Source organism: Sminthopsis crassicaudata, chromosome 4 (assembly GCF_048593235.1).
Source record: "Sminthopsis crassicaudata isolate SCR6 chromosome 4, ASM4859323v1, whole genome shotgun sequence".
Lineage (NCBI taxonomy): Eukaryota > Metazoa > Chordata > Mammalia > Dasyuromorphia > Dasyuridae > Sminthopsis > Sminthopsis crassicaudata.
In genome coordinates, this window is record NC_133620.1 from 366177668 (window position 1) to 366201858 (window position 24191).

The following is a 24191-nucleotide window of genomic DNA, read 5'->3' on the forward strand; positions in this document are numbered from 1 at the left end:
TTTCCTTTGTGCTCCTACAATTCTACTTTGCTTCTATGACTTCTATGATGCAAGCCAGCAATGCTGAACTGTCCTGTACTAGTGTCTGCCATGTTTCGCAATCAATATTCAAATTATTCAGAAAGACCTTGAGAGTGATTTTGTACTGCTTCTTCTGACCTCTGTGCACACACTTGCTTTGTACTGGTCACCATAAAATAGGCTATATTTGTTTGGCATTCAGGCTATGTGGCCAGCCTATTGGAATTGCATTCTCTACAGCAGAGTTGAGTGCTGGGTTGTCAGTTCAACTTCAGACCTCAGTGTCTAGTACCTTATCTTACCTAGTAATTTTCAGAATTTACCTAAGACAATTCAAATGGAAGTAGTGCAATTAAACAAGGAATATCTAGTACCTTATCTTACCTAGTAATTTTCAGAATTTCCCTAAGATAATTCAAATGGAAGCAGTACAATTAAACAAAGAGTTTTATATTTGTATTTTTATTTCTTATACCATATTTGTACATGAAAATCATTACTTATTAAGGTTTATCTCAAAAGGAAACAGATGACAAGTAATTATTATTCAGTATTATTATCTATTAGATTTTTAAATGTGCTCAGGCTTATATTCATCTAATCACATCAATTTCTGCTCATTTGTCATAAATTTAGGTAAGTATGGTAATTATATAAAGCAGGAAAGCACTTACTATGATAATTTATCCCCTCTAAGAACAGATTTTATCTACTTAGGAGTCTAGAATTAATTCCTACATTCAATACATTTTGAACGACTAGAAAAGCAACTAATCAAGCCCTGGTAGGCTGATATTTCCAGGGCTGATAACCCTCCATAATCTTTTTCCTTTACCTACTTTCTGATTTGAGTTAATTGCTCAGAGGTTGGCTATCTCCTAAATAAGGGAAGTTCAGAGCACTTCAGTTCACTCCTACCTCACACACTCCTGAGGAACAATTCTATTTTTGCTCTAGTGGTCCTTCCCAGCTGGCGGGGGGTAAAGGGGGGGATGAAGGAAGTTAAAAAGTACCCAGAGTGTAAACATGAATCATATAAGGAACAGGCAGTTTTATTCTTACACATACAAAAAAGAAAATGCTTACCAATAAAGTATTAGGTAGAGGCCAATATTTAAGTCTCATTGGTACATTTGTAAGTAACTTCCTTGTGAGAACTGCTTATTAGCTATTTTATATTTTACCTACACTGCATGAAGTCTGATTTATAGCAAATTAATTCTTTTCTTGAATAGTTTTTCTCTCCCTCTCAGCCAATCTCCCACTTCCTGTGCTCCTGCTACTGTTGCCACTGTGGTTGTTTTAGTAGCCAGTGCTCCTCAATTCAAGTGCCCAGGAAGGGGGAGGGATGCCAGTTGCCTTTTTAGCAAGAAGCCCTGTACAAAAGGAAAGGAGACACAAGTAGGAAGTGACCCTATCCCAGGCAAAGAATTGCCTAGGAGGCCTTGACTTACAGCCTGAAACCCAGAGTTCAGAGAATTGGAGGCTTGTCAAGACTGAAATGAGGAAGAAGCCTAAGAGACATGGATATGATCCTTTTACTGTATCAGAGCTCAGGTTCAGTAGCCAAGTGATGCTCCTTAAGGTCAATAGGAAGTAGTCAGAGGATATCTAAAATGGGGATACAGGGAAGGGCCCCTCCATCACTCATCCCCAGAGTATACTCTAGAGCTGCCTATTATGTATTAGGTTCTGTATATATAGATATAAGTGGAAGGGTATGATCAAGATTGACAAAGTTAAAATGTGAGCTATCTCATAAGAAAAAGAACTTATATAAAGAACAGGTAGATGAGAAATAATTTAAGAATCACTGGACAACCTAAAAGCCATGAACAAAAAAAAAAGGAACCTAGATATCATATTTCAAGACATCATAAAAGAAAAGTGTCCAGATATTTTAGATACCAAAGGCAAAGGTGGAAAAATCCACTGGCTATTTCTTAAAAGGGACCCCAAAATGAAAATTCCCAAGAACAGCTAAAATCTAGTACTTATAAGTCAAGTTAAAAATACTGCAGCTGTCTAGAAAGAAAGAATTTAAATATTGAGGAAACACAATCAGGATCACATAAGATTTAGCAGTCACTCTTTTTACAGAGTGGAGCTTATAATATGATATTCCAGAAGCCAAGCTATTTAGGCATACAACCAAGAATACCTACCAGGAAAAATTGAGTATAATCTTATAGGAGAAAAAATGGATCTTTAACAAAATAAAGGACTTCCAAATGTTGCTGTTGAAAAAAAAAAAAAAAAAAAAAACAGAGCTTAGTAAAAAAAAAAAAAAAAATGACAATCACAGGAATCGAAATTTAAACACACACACACACATAAGGGACTAAACAAAGTTAAACTGCTTGCATTCTTAAATGGAGATGATACATGTAACCCCTCAGAACTTTTTCATCACCAAGGATCATAGAGGGAGTCTAATTAGATAGAGGGCTTGCGTGAGATTCTATTGTGTTTGGATGATCTTGAAAGAAGAATGGAATGGGTGGGGAAGAAGATAACACATTTGGAACATTGCTAGCTCTTTGATAGGGTGTGAATTTGTATCCTTATTCTAAAAGCTTAGTACTGGGATACCATATTAGGGATGAGTCAGCCATGGCATTTGGGATGATCGAATGAGTCATGGTTAGTTTGTATCTGAGTTATATCCTTAGACTTGGCCTTTAAAAGGAAATAATAAAAGGAGAGAATTGTTGCTGAGAGATGTAGGTAGGAAAGGAATTCTAGAGCCTTATATTTGGCTCCCTGTAAAGAAAGGCTGTGCATCTCTCAGGTCCTTCTAGGGTATTGTGTGGTCCCAAGAGAAAGGAGAAGAATAGGACCATAAAGAGGGCAGCTAGGTGATGCAGTGGATGGAGCAAGGACAAGATGAAGCCTCAGATACCTGAAACTGATTAGCTGTGTGATCTTGGACAAGTCACTTAACCATGATTGCCTGGCCAAAAGAAAGGAGAAGAAGAAGAGGAAGAAGGAAAAAGAAGAAGAGGAAGAGGAAGAAGAAGAAAGAAAGAAGAGGAAGAAGAAAGAAAGAAGAGGAAGAAGAAAGAAAGAAAAAGAAGAGAAGAAAAGAAAAAAGGAAGAAGAAAAGAAAGGAAGAGGAAGATGAAATAAAGAAGGAAAAAGAAAGAAAGAATGATTGAATTCCTGTGGCAAACCAGCACCTGTATCCACATAAGCAAAAGCTTTTTGGGTAGTCCTCAATAAATTTTAAGAGTATAAAGGGGTTTCTAAAACCAAAAAGTTTGAGAAGTGCTACTTGAGATTAAGTCTCCCATACAAAGAAGAGGAATTCCTGATTATCAAATCTCTCCATCAGCTTCCTGGAAAGAAGAGGGATCCTTGGAAAACACCAAGAACCTGAATCAAAAAAGAGCTGGAACCAAGGAATGATGAGAGATAGGGTCATGATGAGAAGGACTACACAAGACCCAGTCCTCTGTTACTACTAAGGCACCTCTTTAGGTGAAAGTCTCTCTAAGATCTTTGCCCTTTTCAGGAATAAGAAGAATTTGTAGGGTAAGCAGTATGAGTGTGGAAGACAATGAAGATGTCTGGGGAGCAGAGAATCACCAATAAGGGATCATCATTTATTGTGAGTCGTATCCTTGGGGATAAGTTCTTAGCATTCTTCATTGTCTGATAGGTAAAAAAAAAAAATAGATAAAGCCTGTCCTGTCCTCCCTATTTTCCTTTCTATGCTGAAAAGGCATAAATGCTGGGGATGAATTGGGATCCCACTGGAGACATAAATGAAGAAAATTCTGATATTACCAAACTTTGAGCAGGATCATAAGGGAGTATTTTGATATGTTAGTAGTCACTCCCCCCCCTCAAGATTCAATTCAATCCCTACACACCTAGAGTTTCAGTCTTGTTTCATCTGTAATAGATTGATTAGGGCATAATTCTTGCTTCTACTTGACGTTAAGTTCTTTATTGAATTTGTAATAAAGAGAAATGACCCAAAATTCACAAGCAGAACCTCATAAAGCATCATATGCAGTTATTATTACCATGCATCTTTATGCTGAAGATCTCATAGCATTCTACAAAATGACATTCCTTATGATGTTTTTCTAGTGGTAGAGAATTGAGGTGTGAGAATCCCTTCTGGTTGGTGCAGGTCCAAAGTGAAAGAATTCATAAACCTGAAATCTAAATGTGGCAAGAAAAGGGGTTTTTATTGGCACTGAGAAGCCAGCTTTGCTAGGAAGATAGACTCCCCAGTGGCAAGAAGTTCTGTTAGGGAAATAAAGGTTAGCACTGAGAAGAGAATGTCATCACTGTGGGCAAGAGTCCTGGTAGACAGCTGTGCCAAGAGAGCTTCATTGGCAAAGCATAATCCCACTTTGGACTTCTGCAGCTTCCTCCGTATATCTGGGGCAGATTGTTTAAAATTAACACTTATAAAGTGTATAAAGAATAGAGAGATCCTTTATAAAATTAATTCTCTACTATTTTACCCCGGCGTGAAGTACAGTAACCACTTTCAGCTCAATCTCACTAGTGACTGGCATGGACGCTTCAACTAACTCAGTTTCCAGCCTAAGCCACTTTGCTCCTATTTAAAGGCAGCATAGGGGCCATCCACTATCAGGATCTTGCCATATTGATGATGGGTTTATTGTGAAGACCCAATTGGATTAGCTCACTGTTCCACCCACTTCAACTTCACCATCTATAGGAATTATAAGTAGGTACTACAAGCCTGATAATAGAGTGCTTAAAAATGAGAATCATTGTACTTGAATGGCAGAACACTGGACCTGAGGTGGTCATTTGTATCTGTGTAACAATGGGAAGTCATTTGACCTCTCTGTCTTACTTTTTATATCACTAAAATGAGAAAGTTCAACTTTATGACCCCTCTGTGTTGTTTAGTCATTTCAAAGTTTTCATGACCCTTTTTGGGATTTTCTTGGCAAAGATACCAAAAAGGAAGAAGAAGAGGAGGAGGGGGAAGAAAAGAAGAAGAAAGGAAGAAAAAAAGGAAGAAGAAGAAAAAGAAGGAAGAAAAAAGAAGAAGAAAAAAGAAAGAAAAAAGAAGAAAGGAAGAAGATGAAGAAAAGAAGAATAGAAGAAGAAAGAATAGAAGAAAGGAAGAAGATGAAGAAAAGAATAAAAAAGGAAGAAGAAAAGAAAGGAAGAATAGAAGAAAAGAAGAAAGAAAGAATAGAAGAAAGGAAGAAAAAAAAGCTCATTTTGCAGAGGAGTAAACTGAGACAAACAAGATTAAGTGATTTCTCTGGGGTCACCCAGCTAGTAAATGTCTGAGGCTGGATTTGAATTCAGATCTTCCTCACTTCAGACCCTGTGCTCTATCCAGTGTGCTGTCTAGCAATTCCAAATATCCCTTCCAGTTATATCTGTGGTCCTTTTGTTTAAATAAAAAATTTCCTTTTATTTATTTGTTTTATTCCTTTCATTTGTTTTATTCCTTTTATTTATTTTTTTATTTAAATAAACAATTTCAACAAATGCATATTGAATTTCTGTAAATAAATTCCAATTTCCTACCCACTATCATTACAAAACTACAGAAATGTTTCTATGAGGGAAAATCTTTAATATGCCAAGCTGAAAACTTTTGGCAAGGGAGGATTAAGACTGGGCCTTTAGAGTGGGTGGATGCTTTGTAGCATTTTCAGAATTTTGACACATTTTGTAGTAATTTCTTAACACTTTCCAAAATCTTCCCTCCCACATCTGACTCTTTCCTGGACCTTTCCATGACTGGAGGGATGGGGAGGTGGAAGTTCCTAAATTCATATCAGAAGTATCTGAAATTTCTTTGTACTCTTTCTCTTGTCTGTGATTTCAGAAGGAGGACAAGGAGGGGGTCAGGAGGTATATTTACATTGGTGAGGGGAGTCCAGTGTCTGGAATCTGTCTACTGATATAGTCTCTTACTTATTTGTAATTTTTACTTTAAAAAAATTTACTTTAAAATCAAACTTCTTTGATCAGGAAGGCTTGATATCAAGTCCAATCTCAAGCACTCATTAGCTCTATGAACCCAGGCAAGTAATTTAATCCCTGTGTGCCTTAATTTTCTCAACTGTAAAATGGGAGTAAATAATAGCACCAACCTCACAGGGTTATTGTGAGGATCAAATATTTGTAAAGCACTTAGCATAGTGTCTAGGACATAGAAGGCACTTCATAAATGCTTTTAGTTATCCCTTCCACATAGCAGCTTTCCCCAACATGGTTTTGATATTATTACAGGTTGCCATAAGAAATTAAATAGGAATTTGGGGGGAATGTTGTAGAAGCTACAGATGACATATGAAGACCAGAAGACACAGAAAAAATTTTAAAAATACAGAAATGCATATGTATAGTATTATATAATGTCAATTCAAATTTTACAATAAGATATTGTAAACAACCCATAAAAGGAAAAAGAAAAAATTGAGACTTCTCCTGTATGAATGGGGAGCCAAAAAATTTTTACACAGATTTTCCAAACTGCAGGGACTCCATGCCCCTGATCCCTACAATGTGGAAAGGATAACTTTCCCACAAGGAACCCCTAGAGTTTATGGAGTGATTTTATCAGACTTGGAAATTAGGAAAATTGTCCATAATTGTGTGGGACATGGATAAGAGAAGACTTGAGGCAGGAAAACCAACTGGGAAGTTATTACAATAATCTAAGCAAGAGATACTAAGATCCTGAATCATGGTAGATGTTGAGTGAGTAGAAAGAGGAGGATAAATGTACATAATATAGATAGAAAACCAAGAAGATTCAGTGACTGGATTGTGGAGTGAGGAAAGTTGAGTCATGTTGACACAATGAGACCAAGATTGGGGAGAACCTGGATGATTGGAAGGAAGATAAATTTTAAGAGAGGTGCTTTATGAGGAAAAGATAATATAATGATGCCCCCATGCCTACTTGTCCTGTATGACCCTATTCAACTCACAATGAAAAAGAAGGAAACATTTTTATTCACCACTCACTGACCCCAGTAGAAAGCCACTAGGGAAGTTCTTGCCTTAGCCAAAAATGATCTTGGGAACAGAGAAGAGGAATTTTCCTCAGTGGCATCTTTAGGAAGTTACTACCAGTTAATTATTATTTGCTGTGAGGATCCAATCAAAATTTAGCTCAGAAGTAGGCAGGGAGAAGTTGGGAGCTTATGCAGAAGAAGTGAAAGGTAGAAGTGGAGGAATTTGGGGAACAATTAGAGGATAAAGATAAGTGTCTTTATGTTGAAAATTAGCCCTGGATATGTAATCTGGAATTTATCTTCTCATTTTCCAATAGATTAATCATATACTCTAGCCATAGCCTCCTCTTCCCCTATCCTTGGCCCCAACTTTGATTATCACTTCTTTGAGAATTTCCTGAGGCACTGAAATTAAGAAAATAAGCATTTTTTGCCTTTGTCCACAGAACTATAAAAGTTTGAGGCAGAAAGTGAACTTAGGTATTTTTGTCACTAATTTGTCTTGTATATCACAGGACCTCAGCTACCTTTGTGTTAATATTTAATAAAGTTGGACCACAATATCACATGTCACTGGTAGATGATATTTCAAACTGTATAATCCAGGCTGAAAATTCTGAGAGTAATTAAATATTTTATAAAATTCCAAGTCCAAAATGTTGTTTTAAAAGGTTTTTTTTTTAAAAATAATACCGCTATAACTACTTCAACCAATCAATCAAGAAACATTTATTAAGAGTTCTTATTATATGCCAGGAACTGTTATTAAATGGTAAGGATACAAAAAGAGAGGCAAAAAAAAATTTTTTTTTTACAATTTACAATCTATTAGGGGAGACATGTAAGCAAATATATATGAAGCTATTTACATCATAAGTAGAGATAATTAACAAAAGGAAGGCAATGAAATTAAGGGGGATTGAGAATTAAGAAAGTTTCCTGTAGAAAGGGGGGATTTTAGTTGAGACTCAAAGGAAGTCAAGGTCAGCAGATGATAATAGTTTATGCTAAAATGGTAGTGGTGTTAGAAGAGAAAAGGGGAAGATATAGAAGAGAAATGTTGCAAAAGTGAAACCAAGAGGCCTTGATAACAAATTGAATGTGGGGAATGAGAGACAGTGAGGAGTCCAAGATGACTCCTAAATTGTGAGCCTGGGGAACTGGAAGGATGGTGTTGCTCTAACAGGAAGAGGAGGAAATGTGGAGGTGAGGATTGGGGGAATGATAAGAGTTCTGTTTTGTACATACTGATTTTAAGATGATTCTTGGTCATCCAATTTGAGCTATCTGAAATTAATTGGAGATGTGAGATTGGAGTTTAGCAGAGAGATTGGGGCAGGATAGATAGATTTTGAGAATCACCTACATAGAGATGGTAAATAAATTCATGGGAGTCAATGAGATCACCAAGTGAAGTCCTGTAGAGGTAGAAGAGAAGAAGGTAACAGTTTGGATATGGAGAGAAGAGAGTGGTGGAGTAAGAGATTGTGAGGAATCGAGGATGATTTCTAGGTTTCCAGTCTGAGGGGTTTTGCTATGAGGAACAATATTTCAGTTCTATGAGTACAGGTCAGCAAAGAAACAGCCATACTTGGTTAATGCATTTAAAGCAAATTTAGTGATTTTGTTTGGTGATACCCAGAAAATCTCATTGAACAAATAAGCCTTTTTGTAAATGGTAGTAGTATATAGTATGTTTTGAACTCAAGGAGAGTAGTAATTATATATCTTGCATTATTGTATGGGAGATTCAAATTTCTTTGGGCTTACATGGTTATTACCCTATTTCAGGTCTTTATCATCTGTCACTTACATCAGCTCAATAGCCTTCCAATTGATCTCCATAATTCAAGTTTCTCCCCATTTCAGTCCAGCTCTTCAGCTACTAAAGTGATTTTCCTAAAGGATCATTTTGACTATATCACTCTTGCATTTCAGAAAGTCCATGGCTTTCCATTATCTTAAGGATTAAATATAAAAAGTGATAGGTTTGGTACTTGGTAAACTGGTCCTTAAATTTTCAAAATCTTTACACTTTACTCCCTTCCACAAAGCTACAGTACTGGTCCACTTGCTGATTCTTGAACATCCTCCTTCATCTCCAATTTTTGTATTTGATTGTTGTCCATACTCATAAAGCTCTCTTCCTTGACACTGCAGCTTCTTGCCACCTCTAATTTCTTTCAAGACTCAAATCAAGGGCCAACTAATCCATGAAGATTTCTTGCCCTCCTTCTCACCCAGGGTTGACTGGAACCTATTTGAACCTGCTAAGCTGATTGTTCCATTTTCAGTTTAAGCATTTGCACCTCATAAATTGACAAACACCACAAATTGTAGTTGAATTATTCTTTTGTTGATTATTTATATTTCAAAAAATTATGGAGAAAATATTAATAATATAAATTAAAATTTTAAATGCGCCACAAATACTTTTTTTGGTTAGCTAGTTGTTAAATATTTACTACTTTAACCAACGTATAACACTGTTCTTTACTCCTACCTCAGTTAATGAGCCTTCTTTACCAAGATTATCTTCCTTTTACTCCATATTATCATCTCTGAAACAGTTTATTTATGTCTCTCATTAGGGGAATTATCTAAATGCTTCCCCACCTTTTGTATCTCTAACTCAGTATAATGTTTGACATATGGTAAGCATTTAATTAATGCTTATTTATTGATCTATTAAGAGAAGATTGTCTAAGCAAATTAATAATGTAGACAAAATTCCAAATTAATGTTTGATAAATAGGAGGATAGCAATTTAGAAGCACATATTTATATTATTAAAATTGAGGTGATGCAATATAGTATTTTCACCTTTATTATTGTTGCTTGGTTGTTTTTTTCTCTTGTTCTTTTTCCTTTTTGATCTGATTTTCTTTGTGCAGCATGATAAATGTGGAAACATGTTTAGAAGAATTGCACATGTTTAACCAATATTGGATTACTTGCTTGTACTTGGAGGGGGGAGAGAAGGAGAAAAATATGGCACACAATATACAAGAGTGAATGTTGAAAACTATCTTTGCATTTATTTTGAAAAATAAAAAACTATTATTAAAAAATTGAGGCAATGTAACTTAATCTTTAAACACTTAGCAGTCTTAACCTTGGCAAGTTAATAACCTTCTGTGTGTTGCATTTGTACAATAGTCTGAATGGTGATTTATAATCCCTATATTAATTCAGTCTTTACAATGAAGTTGGAAAAAAAAATCTCACTAAGTTGAGATTTTACTACATATTAGGGATTTCATTTTCTAACACCTTCAGTTCTTTTTTCTTTGATCATTTTGTGAGTTACAGCTTCTCTGTGTGTAAGCTTATACCTGGAATAGCCAATAACTCATAGTTACTTATCTTTTATACTGTTCATTTCATTTTATTACATTTCATTGTTACACTAAGGTATGAAGAACATAGAGGGGAGGGATTACATAGCAAACAGAGCTCCAACTCTCTCCAAACGTGATTTAGGACAGTTGTGTGAGCCCATGAGTACCACTTCTAAGAATAGGCTGATAGTCTGGTTGGGTTTGGAAATAATATACATTTGATTCCAACATAGCCTTTGTGTGTTCCTTTTGTTGCTATTTCCTTTTCCATAGTACAAACCTTTCAGTGGGTATTCATTTGAATTAATCATCAGAAAAATGCAGCTGGGACAAAAGAAGAGATAAAATAACTTGAACTACCATCAACCAGTGAGCACATGGGATTTCCTGCAATTGATAAAAGTCTAGTTTCAAAGGGCTGTAACCATTTCTGCAGATGCTATCTCCTATGTTTTGCTGTGATAAACTCCCTTGTGGAAACAATAACAGTATAATGAAATACTCAGGAAAATAAATTTCTTACTTTTTATTCAACTCTTTCTTTTCCTAAGAGTTCATGTTTCTATTCTATTCAACCTACCATTTTTTAAAAATCGTGTATCTCTCTCTCTCTCTCTCTCTCTCTCTCTCTCTCTCTCTCTCTCTCTCTCTCTCTCTCTCTCTCTCTCTCTCTCTCTCTCTCTCTCTTTTTTTGGTTAGGCTATGCCTTGGAATTAAAGAGTGCTTTTATAGAAAATAAACTGATAGAATTAAATTAAAAATCTGCATAAGAAAAGAACTTGTTATTTCACAGAAAATTGTTCTTTTAATAGACAAAGCTCAAATACAGATTTTAGTGGCCTGTGGTTTAAAATCCTTCCTAATAAAATTTAACCCTTTTTATTTTTGTGTTTTTTTCTTGATAGTATTTTATTTTTCCAAATACATGTAGATAGTTTTCAACATTCATTGTGTTCCAATTTTTTTCTCCCTCCCTCTGTTACTTCTCCCCTCCCCAAGATAGCAAGCAATCTGATAGATACATGTATAATTCTTTTAATCACTTCCATATTTGTCATGCTGTACAAGAAAAATCAAACCAAAAGGGGAAAAAATACGAGAAAGAAAAAGCAACCAAAAACCTCTGAAAATACCATGCTCCATCCTTATTCAATTTCTATAGAGAGACATTTGTCATACCAAGTTTATTGGAATTGTCTTGGATCACTGCATTGCTGAGAAGAGCTAAAGCTATCATAATTGATCATCACATAATCTAGCTGTTACTGTACCCAATGTTCTCCTGTCTCTGCTCACTTCATTCAGCATCAGTTCATCTAAGTTTTTCCAGGCTTTTCTGAGATCATTCTGCTCACAATTCTTTCTTTGTGTTTTGTTTTTTATTTTATTTTATTAAAGCTTTTTATTTACAAACATATGCATGGGTAATTTTTCAACATTAATCCTTGCAAAACTTTCTGTTCCAACTTTCCCCTTCCTTTCCCCCTATCTCCACCCCTAGATAGCAGGTAGTCCAATATATGTTAAATATGTTAAAATATATGTTAAATCCAATATGTGTATACATAGTTATACAGTTAACTTGCTGCACACAAAAAAAATTCATGTAAAGAAGGGGAAAAAAACTTGAGAAAGAAAACAAAATGCAAGCAAACAACAACAGAAAGAGTGAAAATGTTATATTATGGTCTACACTCAGTTCCCACCATCCTCTCTCTGGGTGTAGATGGTTTTCTTCATCACCAAACAAATGGAACTGTTTTGAAATCATCTCATTGTTGAAGAGAGCCATGTCCATCAGAATTGGTCATCGTATATTCTTGTTGCTGCCTATGTAATGATCTCCTGGATCTGCTCATTTCACTCAGCATCAGTTCATATAAGTCTTTCTAGGCCTCTCTGAAATAATTTTGTTGGTCGTTTCTTACAGAACATTCATATACCATATACATAATATTCATATACCATAACTTGTTCAGCCATTCTCCAATTGATGGGCTTCCACTCAGTTTCCAGTTTCTTGCCACTACAAAGAGGGCTGCCAAAACATTTTTGCACATGTGGGCCCTTTCCTTCCTTTAATATCTTTTTCGGATATAAGCCCAGTAGAAATGCTGCTAGGTCAAAAGGTATGCACAGTTTGATAATTTTTAGACCATAGCTCCACATTGCTCTCCAGAATGGTTGGATCCATTCACAACTCCACCAACAATGTATCAGTGTCCCAGATTTCCCACATTCATCATTATCTTTTCCTGAGATCTTAGCCAATCTGACAGGTGTGTAGTGGTATCTCAGAGCTGTCTTAATTTGCATTCCTCTGATCAACAGTGATTTGGAGCATCTTTTCTCACATTTCTTATAGAAAAATAATATTTCATTACATTCATAATTTATTCAGCCATTCCCCAACTGATGGTCATCTACTCAATTTCCAATACCTTGTCACTTTAAAAAAAAGAGAGATGCTATAAACGCTTTTCCCATATGTGGGTCCTTTTCCCTCTTTTATGATCTCTTTGAGATACAAATGTATTAGTGTCACTGCTGGTCAAAGGGCATGTACAGTTCTATAGCTTTCTTGGTCAGAGTTCCAAATTGTTCTCCAGAATGGTTAGATCATTTCACAATTCCACCAATACTGCATTAATGTCCCAGTTTTCTTACTTCTCTACCACCATTTATTCATCATCTTTTCCTGTCATCCTAGCCAATCTATAGTAATGTGGTACCTCAGAGGTGTCTTAATTTTCATTTCCCTAATCAATAGAGATTTAGAGCATTTTTTCATATAACTAAATGGATGTATTTTCTTCATCTGAAAATTGCCTGTTCATATCATTTGACCATTTATTAACTGGGGAATGGGCTTGTATTCTTATAAATTTGACTTTGTTCTTTTTATATAAAATTTACCCTATATTAACATTTATTCTATAAAGAGGGGTGATCTAGTAGATTTCATTGTACTAGAAATAAATAGCAAATTTAATTTAAAAGCAAATAAATGGAGACAACTGGGAGTTTAAAAGAGCTGGATTCTAGACCTGCCTCTGCCACTGACCAATTGTATAGTTTTGAGCTTAATTTTATTTTTGTTAAAACACCTTACTTCTTTGAGCCTCAGATTCACCTCATCTATAGAACAAAGATATTGAATAATTTAGCCATCAAAGTACCTTCAAAGATTTAAACAGTCAAAATAAGTAATGCAAACTATCAACAATCAGATAAAAAATGCTCCAAATAATTACCAATTAGATAAATACATATTTAAGCAAGTCTGATATTTCATTTCACACCCATCAAGCTGGTAAAGATGATAAAAAGTGTAAATAGTCAATAAGAAGACCACCATTGGTGGAGCTTTATAACCTTGTCCTGCTGTTCTAAAAAAAACAATTTGGAAATATGCAAGAAAAATTTCTAAACTGTTTATAACTTTTAACCCAATAATCTTATTACTGAATATGTACCCTGTCCAAGATAGAAAGAAAGGTCCCATATATGCCAAAATGAGCAAAACAGCATTTTTGTAGCAAAACAAAATGGATCTTTGTAGTTTGAGGAACCATTGAAGATCTGTGGATAGATGAAATAGAATACTATTGCATCATAAAAAACTGACAAATATGAAGAATTCAGAGAAATGTAGGAAGTTTGTATAAACTGTCACAAAGGAAGCAATAAATACAACTAGACTAAAGAAAATGAAAACTATATTAAAAGGCATCTGAGTTCAGATCAAATATAATAACTGGTTTTGATTGCAGAGGATAGGTAATCAAAAACAATTTGGTCCTCTCAAAGAGGTAGGGAATCATTCGGGTAGAATGTGGCATATGCTATCAGACCCATTTCCTGGTTAGGTTGTTTTCGCTTAATAGTTTTTCTTTATTTCAAGGAGGTCACTAGTTTGTGTGAGGGACACAATAAAACTTTTAAAAAATTGAGATCAATAACACAAACACTACCAAAGAGTTTTCATTTGAGGGAGGGGAGATAACTACTGGAATACCTGAAAGCTATATATTTTGCATATATGTATAGATAAATATAGATATAGATTGTATGTATGTATTTGTATGTATGTGAGTACACGTGAGTGCACGCACACATGCACACACACACACACACACACACACACACACACATTTATTCCCTTGAAGACTCTGAATTTAAACTTTGGGTGAGTTTCTTCTAGTCAACCAGGAACAAGTAGTAGTGGAATGACTTTTGCTTTTCTTCTTTTTCTAATCAAATTAACTAAAGTTTTATCTATTTTGTTAGTTTTTCCATAAAACCAGCTCTTTATTAGTTAATTTTCATACATTCAATATTATTAATCTCTCCTTTTATTTTCAAATTTGGTATTTAATTGGGGATTTATAATTTCTTATTTTTCTAGTTGTATACCCAATTCATCGATCTTCTCTTTTTCTATTTTATTCATGTAGGCATCTAGAGAAATAAAATTTCCCCTAAGAACTGCTTTGGCTCCATCACTTGGATGACTTTTGAAACCTCAATCCAGCCATTTCATTTAAGCATCTGAATTAGTGTGAAAGTGAAAACACCAACCCTCAGCTTTGTTCCTCTGACTTAACCAGGGTTGGAACAACCTCCTGGAGACTAATGAACTTCTATAGTAACTCTAGTCATCTCGGTACCTTCAAGTTCTTCACAGCTTTGTTTTGGGTCCTCATTGTCACAAAATACTTTTTTCACTCCTAAGAACTCTTTGGTTCATTTTTAGCTGCCTTGAGTGATGCATAAACAGTTTGGCAGAGTGTGAATGTGATATATTGGGAGCAGCTGGTTTGCTGACGCAAGGACACTTTGAATCTATGACATTTGGCTATAGGTACAGCTGTGGGAACACACCAGAAGCCATACATGATGACATTCATTACAGATAGGTGAATTTCAGTGTGTGTGACCCTTAGAAGGAAATAGAAGTCATAGCTACTGATTGTTAGCATTGGAGGTTGAAACATGATTTTTTTTTTCAACAATAATACCAGAATAGCAAATGCTGCCACCAAGTGTAAGAAATATGTACGTGTAGGAACACATTTTTGCTTTTGAAGATGACACTACTATCACTGATAGCTATGCACACATGTTTGAAAGAATAATTTGTAATAAATAATCATTTTCATTACACCTTCAAGCAAGAGGTCTCCTTTGGTTTCTAACTAATGACATGATCATTTTTACTTGAAATTTCTCTACCCTCCCATTTTCTTTCCTTACAATCCATTCTTATCATTATTTTGTTGTTAGCATTATTATTTTAGCTCCCAATTGCTATATTTAATTTATATAATTTCTTGTGTTACTATGATGCTATATAGTTAAGACTTGTTTTATTACAACTCACTTTTATCACACTTGGGATTTTTCACAAATTGAAAGTTTGTGGCAATCTTGCTTTAAGTAATTCTTTTTTCCAACAGCATATGCTCATATTGTGTCTCTCTGTTACATTTTAGTATACAATATTTCATTTTTTTTCATTATTATATCTGTTATGGTGAGCTATGATCAGTGATCTTTGAGCTTACCATTGTTATTTTTCATTATGCCCATGTGAGATGTCAAACTTGATTTGATGAATGTTATACATGTTCTACTGCTTCACCATTTACTATTCATTCCCCCTCTTCCTCCTTTCCCATCACCTGAGATGCAACAATATTGAAATTAGGCTATTTAATAACCCTTCAATGGCTTTTAAGTGTTCAAGTGAAAAGAAGAGTCAATGCAGCAAACTTAATTGTTGTCTTATTTTTTTAAATTCCCATGGCCACCCCAACCTTAGCAATCACCCTGCTCAGTCAGCAACCATCACCATCTACCAGTAAAAAGATTACAATAACCTGAAGGTTCAAATAATGGGTAGCATTTTTTAGCAAGAAAGTATTTTTAAATTAATATATATACATTATTATTATTTTACACATAATACTATTGCACTGTTAATAGACTAAAGTGTGGTATAATAAACATAACTTTCATATGTATCACAAAGCAAAACAAGCTGGGTGACTTATTGTGCTATTTACTTTATTCTGATGGTCTAGAACCAAACTTGCAATATCTCCAAGATTTGACTCTATATTGTTCCTATATAATGGTTTTCCTGCTCTAACCATTGATAGACAATTAGTTTCATGTAGATCCACTCAATAACTTTTAGAAGAACTAGTGTAATTCACCAGGAAATCAACAGGTAATTACAATACTCTTAGTTCTTTCCCCAAACCTCATTTTTGCCTAGATCTCATCTTTTTTTCACCCCTACCTTGTAAGACTAAAGCACTTTTTCTGTTGGTTATACATTCTCTTATTCCTTTTGCTCCGCTTGCTTTTTTGACAGTTTTTCTTAGAGCAATACCCAGGGGTACTGCTGTGGCTACAGTTATAGTTTGGCATTTCCATTAAGGAGACATTGTCCCAAAAACTGTGTTAGAACAGAGAAATGCTTGCTCTGGGAATAGCTTTTCTGTTGGGTGCCAGCAGTCTTTATTTAACTTGATTAGTTCCGTATCATAAAACCAACTTTAATGTAAATCAAGAAGGGATAGATATTACTGTAGCTAAAAAAAAAATGCATTTATTGTAATTTTTTGGTAGTTTCTGGTGCCAATTACTTCTTCCTCTTTCTTTGAGAAGAATGTATCTTCTATAATGCTGTTGGCACTTCCTTAGCTAACAAATTAGTTGACACTTAAGTCTGCAATATATGAACCAGAAAAGCCCTCTTGACTTTTTTTTTTCTGATTTAATTTTGTAGTAGATGCTGTCCCCTTTCCCTCTTGCTTGGACTAGCTCTTTTAGCTTTTCTTAAAATCAAAGCTTCAATATGCTTGTATCTTGGCTCCCTAAGTAGTAATTAGTGCAGCCTTAGCTGACTTTTCATGAAGGATTACTACTCCAACCAAAATCTTTTCCTAGATTTTTAACATATGGCTTCTAAAAATTAGTTTTCTATACCTTCCTCAATAATCAAAGACAGGCTTCACACACACACACACACACACACACACACACACACACACACACACACACATACACACACACCCCATCCTAAGAGCAAACTATGTGTAACAATGAGAGTTCAATTGAATTAATCAATACCTCCTATCCCACTTACGATAATTAACAAGATGCTACATCCTTAATACTTTGACAGATGGGGCCTCTGTTGAATAAATTAATAAAAGTGATTAAGTTTAATGGAAGTCTTATTAGGCCTTTGGGTCTTATACAAAATAGAAAGCCATTTCTGAACCAAGTAATTCCAGCTAAACTCTAGGGAAGAATCACTTGGGGAGGGGAGGAAGAGAACCTTGTTTGCCTTCTCTCCACCTTGGCTAGCATATGACCTTGTAAACTTCTATGGATCAGAGTATTATTCTCAGTGTCCCTGAGAGTGGTTGCATAGTCATACTTGGGGGGCTTGTTCGCTTGTAGTATTAGAAATATATTTCATGAAAAATTATTATTAAAAAAGGAAAAAGAAAGATACTCCCCAAACCCCAGCTCAGAGTCCCTAGAAGAACTGAGGACCCAACTTGCCAGTGTCTGGGTGGGAGGTGGGTTGGTATAGTAGCTACAGAAACTGCTATATGTAAAAGAAATCAAAAGGATATTTTTTTTCCTAGTGATGCATAGATTTTCTTTCCTACTCAGGTCTGAAGACAATAATATTTGTCATTCAGCACATGTGTGTGTGTGTGAATTTGTGTCCACAGATATGTTTATTCCCTACACACTAGCCTACTTCCTCTTCCTTTTACACATATTGCATTATTTGCCTCCCTCCATTTAATAAGCTGCTTCCCCATCACTAGAATGCTCTTCTTCTTCATCTCTGTCTCTTGGAAACTCTCCCTTCAAGACTCAGTTTAAGAGCTACTTTCATTTATTAGTGCCTACCAACCCTAATCACTTTGTATTTATTTTATGTGCTGCATTGATTCTACTATGAATGTTATGTTCCTTCAGTAGAATGGAAGCCTCTTAAAGTGTCTTTTCACTTTTCTATTTTTTTATCCTCAGTGCTGAACACAGTGCTCAGCACATGAGTGCTTACTAAATGTTTGCTGGCTGATATTTTCACATCCACATATATATTATAACATTATATATATATATATATATATATATGTATATATATATATATATATATACATATCACATATATAGTACATACATATTTTAAGTTCATAGACTAATAGCATTATCTCCTTCCTAATTGCTTTATTTTATTATATTCCCAAGACATATTCTTCCTTTTTTTTTTCTTCTTGCTCTCCCTGCCTTGGTTTATTTTCTGAATTTAACAGTGGGGAAGCCATTTGACTGCTCACAGCAGGTAGTAAGTACTATGGCAGTCACTGGATTGGTTTATATGGATATTAAGGAAAAAAAAAAAAACAATGAGAATAATTAGGCTCTTGTGAAACTGCCAGCTGTATTGAGATGTGGGTTTTGTTGTTGTTGTTGTTTGGTGCTTATTTAAAAATAGTTCCTTCCAAAATGGAACCAATAGTTCCTTTTGGGTTTTAATCAGTGATTCCACTGCTAGGCATCCAAGGAGACCAAAGGCAAAAAGAAAGAACTCATATATACCAGAATATTTGTAGCAGTGCTTTGTATGAAAACAAAAAATTGGAACTGAGGTGGGTGCCCATCAATCAGTGAATGGCTGGACAAATTGTTTTATGAATATAATGGAATACTAATGAGTCATAGAAAATAATGAATTGAGGAATTCAGAAGCCTGAAACTCATTAGTCTGGGAAGATTAATGTAAATATTCCTACTTTGTCACAATATGCACAGTGACTATAAGAATTTAAATGAAAAAATAAGTAAATTCAGATTAATTGTAACTACTAACTATGGTCCTATCACCTCCAGGATCAAATATAAAATCCTTTGTCATTCAAAGCCCTTCATAAGCTATCACTACCTTTCTAATCTTATATTTTATATCTCCCACTCCACCTTGCATTCTTCTGCTCCCCTATACTCTGACCCCCTCATCTTTGGCCAAGTGAATTCTAGCTTCTGACTCCAGGCATTTTCACTGGCTGTCCTCTCACTTTGTAATATCATCCCTTATATATGCCTATTAGCCTCCTTGGCTTCCTTCCAGTCTCAGTTTAAATTTTACTTTCCTGATCCTTCTTAATTCCAATGCATTCCCTCTGTTAATTATGTCTATTTTATCCAGGATAAATTTGTTTGTATGTATTCATGTTTTCTTCCCTAGTAGATTTGAGCTCCTTGACAGCAAGGAATATCTTTTAACTTTGTTTGTATTGTTATGCTCTGAATCGTCATACCCTAAATTGCATAAATAAAATTATTGTAGCCCCCCCAACTTTTTTCCTTGCCATTAGGACTGGAAGAATTGAGTCAGGAAAAATCTTGAGAGGCAGTAGGTGGTGCAGGGAAGTCAGGAGGACCTGAGTTCAAATGTGGCCTCAGACACTTAACACTTCCTGGCTGTGTGACCCTGGGCAAGTCACTTAACCCCAATTGCCTCTACAAAAACAACAACAACAACAAACAAAACAAAATCTAGCCACTTTACATTCCATTGTAACATAAAATCCAGGTGCATTATCTCAATCCTAGGTAGGATAATTCCCCCTCCATTTGAATATTGCCCCTCACTTTGCAGCTGTATCCTGCCCTTGATTTTCTTATCTTGACCCTTATTCTTGTTAGGATTAAATTATGATCCTATCCTGGAAATATGGCTTGTCCACACACCCAGTGTCCTCAACGCTTCCCCCTCGACCTTTGTTTTCTCTGTAAGATTGTATACTAAGGTTATTCTGTTTGCAAACCCTAGTCAGCTACAAAAGTTCCCTGCCTCAGTTCCTCAGTGTCAAATAAGTTTTGAACATGAGTTCCATTCAGCCTAGCCTAAAACTCTCCAAATTAAAAGATTAAAAACCAATCTCTTTCTTGCCTCAATTTCTCCAACTTTACAGTATCCTCATTGCTTAGCATGATATCTGGCCCAAAGTAAATGCTTCATAAATGTTTATTGATTGGCTATTTGTCCAAGAGAACAGATGATAAAACATTCTTCCCAATCTTAGTAGATAGGTGGAAGATGATGAGCAGAAGATTGCAGTTGCTGTCAAGCACCATCACTTTGAGTTACTCAGTTTTTTTTCCCTTTGTTACAAGGGAAAAAGGTTTAATGTGGCATAAAAAAACTCTGCAAAAAGCATCAATAATACTTCAAAAAAACCAAGCAATTTTTAGCAGCATCTTCCTTCAGTAGGTATAATTATATGGCAAGTGTTTAATAAATGTTAAGTGTTGAAAAGAATGTCCTTTTTCCTTTAACACTCAGTGCCATCCCTATTATTTCATTCAGATTTAATTTAATGTTCTTTAGTATTTTAAAATGATTTTTCAAGTGAAAGACTATTTCCTCCTTTGAATCAGGGAAGCTTTTGATTATGATTATGTGGGTGCATTCTTCACCAATGTCAGTGCCTCCACACTTTGTTTTGTACAATTTTTGTCCATGCCTTTCCATGAATCCTCTATAGAAGTGCCACCCAACAGACTAGTGAACTATGAATTTGACATTTCCAAAATCTTAAGCTCTCTGTAGCAAGCAGCAATTAAGAATAAAACTATGCTCTCAAATCATTTTTTTTCTGTAAAGCAAATTTACTTTTGCACTTCTGAAAAAGTATTAATGAAAAATAAACAATATCTTGCTATGGGACACAGTCAAGTATTTCACCAAAATAATAAGGAAAAGAATTGTACCTTGAGAACATTAAAAAAAATTATAGTTAACATTAGCATTAATGAAATATTACCTGAAGACACAAGATTTACCTTCTTTTCTATGAGAAAGATAATCTGAGCCTATCAATGAAATGAATTTGCACCATGGAATTTTGACATTTACAAATGAAATGTCAGTGTGAGAAAACAGTTTACAACCCTTTATATGAACTAATTCAATTTATCACAAAGTTTGATGCAGTACCAATGACTAATTCAGGGAAGAGTTGCCTATGAAAAATATGCTGCATAGAATCATTATTTTAAAAGTGGATTGATTCCAAACTTAAATGGGAAGAGAGGCCTTGAGTTTATGAGATGAATGAACTAGTACTGCCAAGAAAAATGCATTAGAAGTATGTGGGAGGATTGGGAGGAGGAAAAAGGTTGCCTATTGGAAACATGAGCTTAGGAAAAGAAACTTATTGAGTTGGAAAGGGCCTTGAGTACTCAACATAGTTATTTCTGGAGTACTGCTTCCAACTTTACTCTGGCAGTTTATACACAGTGAATTCTAAATGTCCTAGATTACAGAGATAGTCTAACCTTTGTTCTTATTTCATTGAGATGGTTTGTGTTAACCTAGTTTTTAGAAAATGAAACTCATGACAATTCACTCTTTGTTTTAAAAAAATGCTGATGAAAAATGACATCATTATTGCTTTATGGGCAAAATTTTAAAAGACAAACCATTTCCTAATCCTAACTAGAAATATAGTATTATTATACTACTACTACTAATTCTGTAGTAGTATTGCTTTTTTATGTACATATTTTATATTATTGTTATAAATTACTTATCATATTTTAATTTAAGTGATTATATAGCATTTTTAGTTGTACATTTGGGCTGTTGACATCACAAATAGTGTCAGTGGTAATGGTACCTTTGAGGTGGGAGACTAGCATTTTCTTTTCTTTTCTTTTCTTTTTTGGAATAGGATGTAGGAGACCATTTATTGCTAGCAAACAGTAAATTCTCTGGTGGTCCTCTACTTGAGCCTCAAGGAAACCTAGCTCCTCCCATTCCCAAGGGAGGGAAAGAGTGAAGGAGAAGCCTTGAATTGAAGGAAGATTTAGAGGTGGAAAGAGAAAGCACACTAGTGTTTAGGAGAAGTAGGGCACTGCTGTTGCTGCTGCTTCTATCCGCACAAACAAAAGCAGAAACAAAGGCTGCTGCCAAACAACACCGTCACCTCTACCTCCGTCCTAGGCTGTGACGTGATAAAGGGATAAATTAAGGACTGGGTATGCAGGTGATGCAGAAGACACCTCGAGGAGTATTTGGAGCCATTCATGCTGCTGAGGAAAGAATGCGTGATAACTTACTGCATGTTCTGGTCCTTTGGTTCATTCTCATACTTTCTTAGTTCACTGAGCTTCTATTCCCAGTTCATGGCTCTTAAAAATTTGTTTGCTATTTTACTTTTGTTTTAAAAGAAACAGGTTTATCCAAAATGAAGCATGAATCATTGATTGCTGATCTGTGTATATCCTTGTAACAAATAGTAACAGAGGGAGAGGCAATAGATGCACAGATGAGACAGATTTTATTATTGTTGGGATCTTTTCTGGCAAAATGGGGCTTAGTGCTGAAGAAAGGCATTAGTGAATGTATTTTTGTAGGGTCACAGAGATAAAAAAGAAAAATATGGATCCATATTGCTTCTTAGACAAACATATTCAATAGCTGTGGTTGCAGCAGGTTGTGATTGTTGTGAGAGGTGGTTCCATCTTCCTGTTTTCAATTTCTCTTTCCTTTGTTCCCTTCCCTGAAGTAGGATTGAAAGGAAAACAAAGCCATGCCCTAGTTGCAGAGCTGAGCTTGTTTACTAAAAAAAAAAGTTTCACCCAAAAAGAGGAGCTGAAAAAGAATGATGTGTCCCCAGCTAGGGTAGATGCCAGAAAGAAGGAATCAGCACAATGGGGCAGTTGGGAGATAAAACAGATAAAGCATCAGATCTGGAGTTGGGAAGAATTAAGTTCGAATCCAGCTTGAGATACTAAATAGTCATGCGATCCTAGATAAGTTATTTAACCCTGTTTCAATTTCCTCATCTGTAGAATGAGCTGGAAAAGGAAATGGCAAACCAATATCTTTACCAAGAAAACCCCACTCGGTTCTTGAGAGGTTGGACACAACTGACCAACAACTATCAACACAATTGCATCAGCTCAATCACAGCTGCTAGATTTGTATACTCAACGGAATGTCTTATACTTGGAGGTACTTAGTAAACATTAAGCTGGTGGTTGGTTCAGCATACTTATGTCACTGGATAGGAAAAGCTGGTATAAATTTTTTTGTAGATTCAAGTGTGTGTGTGTAAACCTGGGATATTATACTATGAAAAAGAAAAGCTAAAATTCCTAAAGATGCAACATTTTAAATACATTTGGGAATAGCTAAAATCTTTATCATATTACTAGCAAAAGTGATTGTTTCTTGTTTGAGTTATAATTTCCCCTCATGAAAGTAAATTATTACAGGGAAGCATTGCCTTCTTTTCATTTAGGTCCCTTCATGGTTATGTGACTATTATGATACTTTTGATTATTCTGTCTGTCCTATATTACAGGATATTTATAAGTCAAGATAAAACTTTCTTTATTCATGACCGTTCAGTCATGAATCTGTTCAGTCATGTTCACTGAAAGGTTAAATAACGGGTTCATAGAGGATTTGTATCATGTAGAAAGGAAATATAGGGAGATGAGGATTTAAAAACCCCACTTTCCCAATAACAGAATATTGTAGTGACAATAGAATCAGTCTGATAGGTTTTTAAACAATATTTTTTAGTCCAACAAGTAGACTCAGAAGCAAAAATGTTCTCGCCACGGAAGACTCAAGACATTGTTGTCAATAGCAGCAATTTATGGAGACCGAACAATTCCTTCTTGAACAATTTAAGATGAAGCAAAACTGTTGGCTTCTGAAAATTAGATCATTTCTATTTTATGTTTCTAGATGTCAAAGTGTTCATTGAATCAAAACCTAATAGTCTTTGGTACT

General features: G+C 35.1%; 1 protein-coding gene across 3 annotated transcripts in view; it reads left to right on the top strand.

Annotated features, from left to right (window-relative positions):
* Window positions 1–24191, top strand: part of PPM1E (protein phosphatase, Mg2+/Mn2+ dependent 1E) — a 201488-nt gene that overhangs the window by 126730 nt on the left and 50567 nt on the right. The window contains exon 1 of one of the 3 annotated variants that reach the window (XM_074261946.1): window positions 22878–23402. The exons of the other annotated variants lie outside the window; for them this stretch is intronic. Within the exon in view, the coding sequence (XP_074118047.1) occupies window positions 23386–23402 (17 nt within the window). The 5' untranslated portion in view covers window positions 22878–23385. Of the gene's footprint in view, window positions 1–22877; window positions 23403–24191 lie in introns of those variants that run through there. 3 annotated transcript variants of the gene reach the window in all.